Genomic DNA, 1,785 nt, shown 5'->3' on the forward strand with positions numbered 1-1,785 from the left:
TCAAAAAAAAAAAAAAAAAAAAAAAAAAAAAAAAAAAAAACCTTTTAAAGAATATATAAATAAATATATTATATATATATATATATATATATATATTTTCCTTTTTTGTAATTAATATATTATATACAATTTAATATTTTTGAAATTTTTTAATATTTTTCAAAAATTAGAAAGAGAATTATTTATATATAAAGTAAACATCAATTACTTTGTAATTTAGAAAGTATTATTGATCATTAAAATTATATGAATATATGAATATATCAATATATATGTTTATATATATATTTATAAAAAATGTAAATAATTATAAAATAAAGATTAATAAGTTATAAATTATATATATATATATATATATATATATATATATATATATATATTTATTTATTTATTTATGTAATATTTGTTCAGTATCCCTTTGACCAACTATTTAACAATTAATTATATTTAGATAACTTGTTATATCTTTCTATTTTATTATATATTTTTTTCAAAGTGTTATTAATATGGAGGATAAAATACGAAAGTATGATGTATTTTGTATAATGGGTTTAGCTATATTATGTGGTATATTTTCTGAATTTTTAAGTTGGTTATTTGTATATAGAAATGAGAAATTTAAAAAATTAAATGAAGAAGTAAAGGTTTTATATGAAGAAGTACAGAAAGAGAAAGACGATGGATTATTAAGTAAATTAGATAAAAAAAAGGATAAGAAGAAAAAGGCTTCAGCAGAAGAATTATATATAGAGAAAACTAAAGAAATGACAACATTAAAAACAAAATCAAATTTTATTACAGGTTTGATTTTTATGTGTGTCATGCCAGTATTATTTAGTTTATTTGAAGGGTTAACAATTGCTGTATTACCATTTAAACCAATCTTTCCATTTACCTTATTAACACGTACAGGTCTACAATCAAAAAATGTATATCATTGCTCATCAACTTTTATATATACCTTAACACTTATGTTGACAAGGCAAAATATTCAAAAATATTTTGGATATGCTCCCCCAGCAGGAATGTTTGGAGATTATAAAATGCCAGATGAACAAGCTGACGTATGGAAATGAGTATATATATATATATATATATATATATATATATGACTTAATATATATATATATATATACATATATCTTTTTTTGATTTTCTCCTTATTTTTTTTTTTTTTTTTTTTTTTTTTCAATTGTGAAAATTAGGTATATATGGAAATATGTTTATGGGCATTTAAGCAATAATTTTTATGTGTTTAAATTTTTTTAGTTTATTTTTTTAATATTACAACTTTTTAAAATATCCTATTATCAAGTTAATAATAAAATAATGATTATTACATATATATAATAAATAAATATATTTTTTTTACTTTGTATTGATATACACGTTTTGATAGAAAAATAATATTCTTCTAATCATCATTTTTTCTTATTTGATTTAAACGAAATATATTTTTTTTTTTCATGAACACAGTTTATATTTTTGGAGTAATAAATATTATGACTAAAGAATGATTAATTGATTTTTCTTTTTTTTCTTTTTTTAAATAAAAATATAATATTTTGTTTTTTCTTTTTTGGTATCCTTTGACATAATATATATATATATATAAAATTACAAATATGCATTTATTCATAATTATTTTTATGTTAAATAAATTATGAATAAAAATGTTATATATATATATATATATATTTTTTTTCTTTTCTTCTAATTATATAAATACATATAACAGGATATATTTTTATTTAAATGTTAGTATGTGTGCACATTAGTAATTTA

The 1,785-nt window shown here is 16.8% G+C and overlaps 1 protein-coding gene across 1 annotated transcript; it reads left to right on the plus strand.

Annotated features, from left to right (window-relative positions):
* Positions 1-506: 506 nt before the first annotated feature.
* Positions 507-1,076, plus strand: PRSY57_1361200 (conserved protein, unknown function; the record flags this gene model as incomplete). The annotated part of the gene is made up of 1 exon (XM_012909533.2): positions 507-1,076. The coding sequence occupies one exon, from the start codon at positions 507-509 to the stop codon at positions 1,074-1,076; it is 570 nt and encodes a 189-aa protein (XP_012764987.1).
* Between the last annotated feature and the right edge of the window lie 709 nt (positions 1,077-1,785).

Source organism: Plasmodium reichenowi, chromosome 13 (genome assembly GCF_001601855.1).
Source record: "Plasmodium reichenowi strain SY57 chromosome 13, whole genome shotgun sequence".
In the NCBI taxonomy this organism is placed as follows: Eukaryota; Apicomplexa; class Aconoidasida; order Haemosporida; family Plasmodiidae; genus Plasmodium; species Plasmodium reichenowi.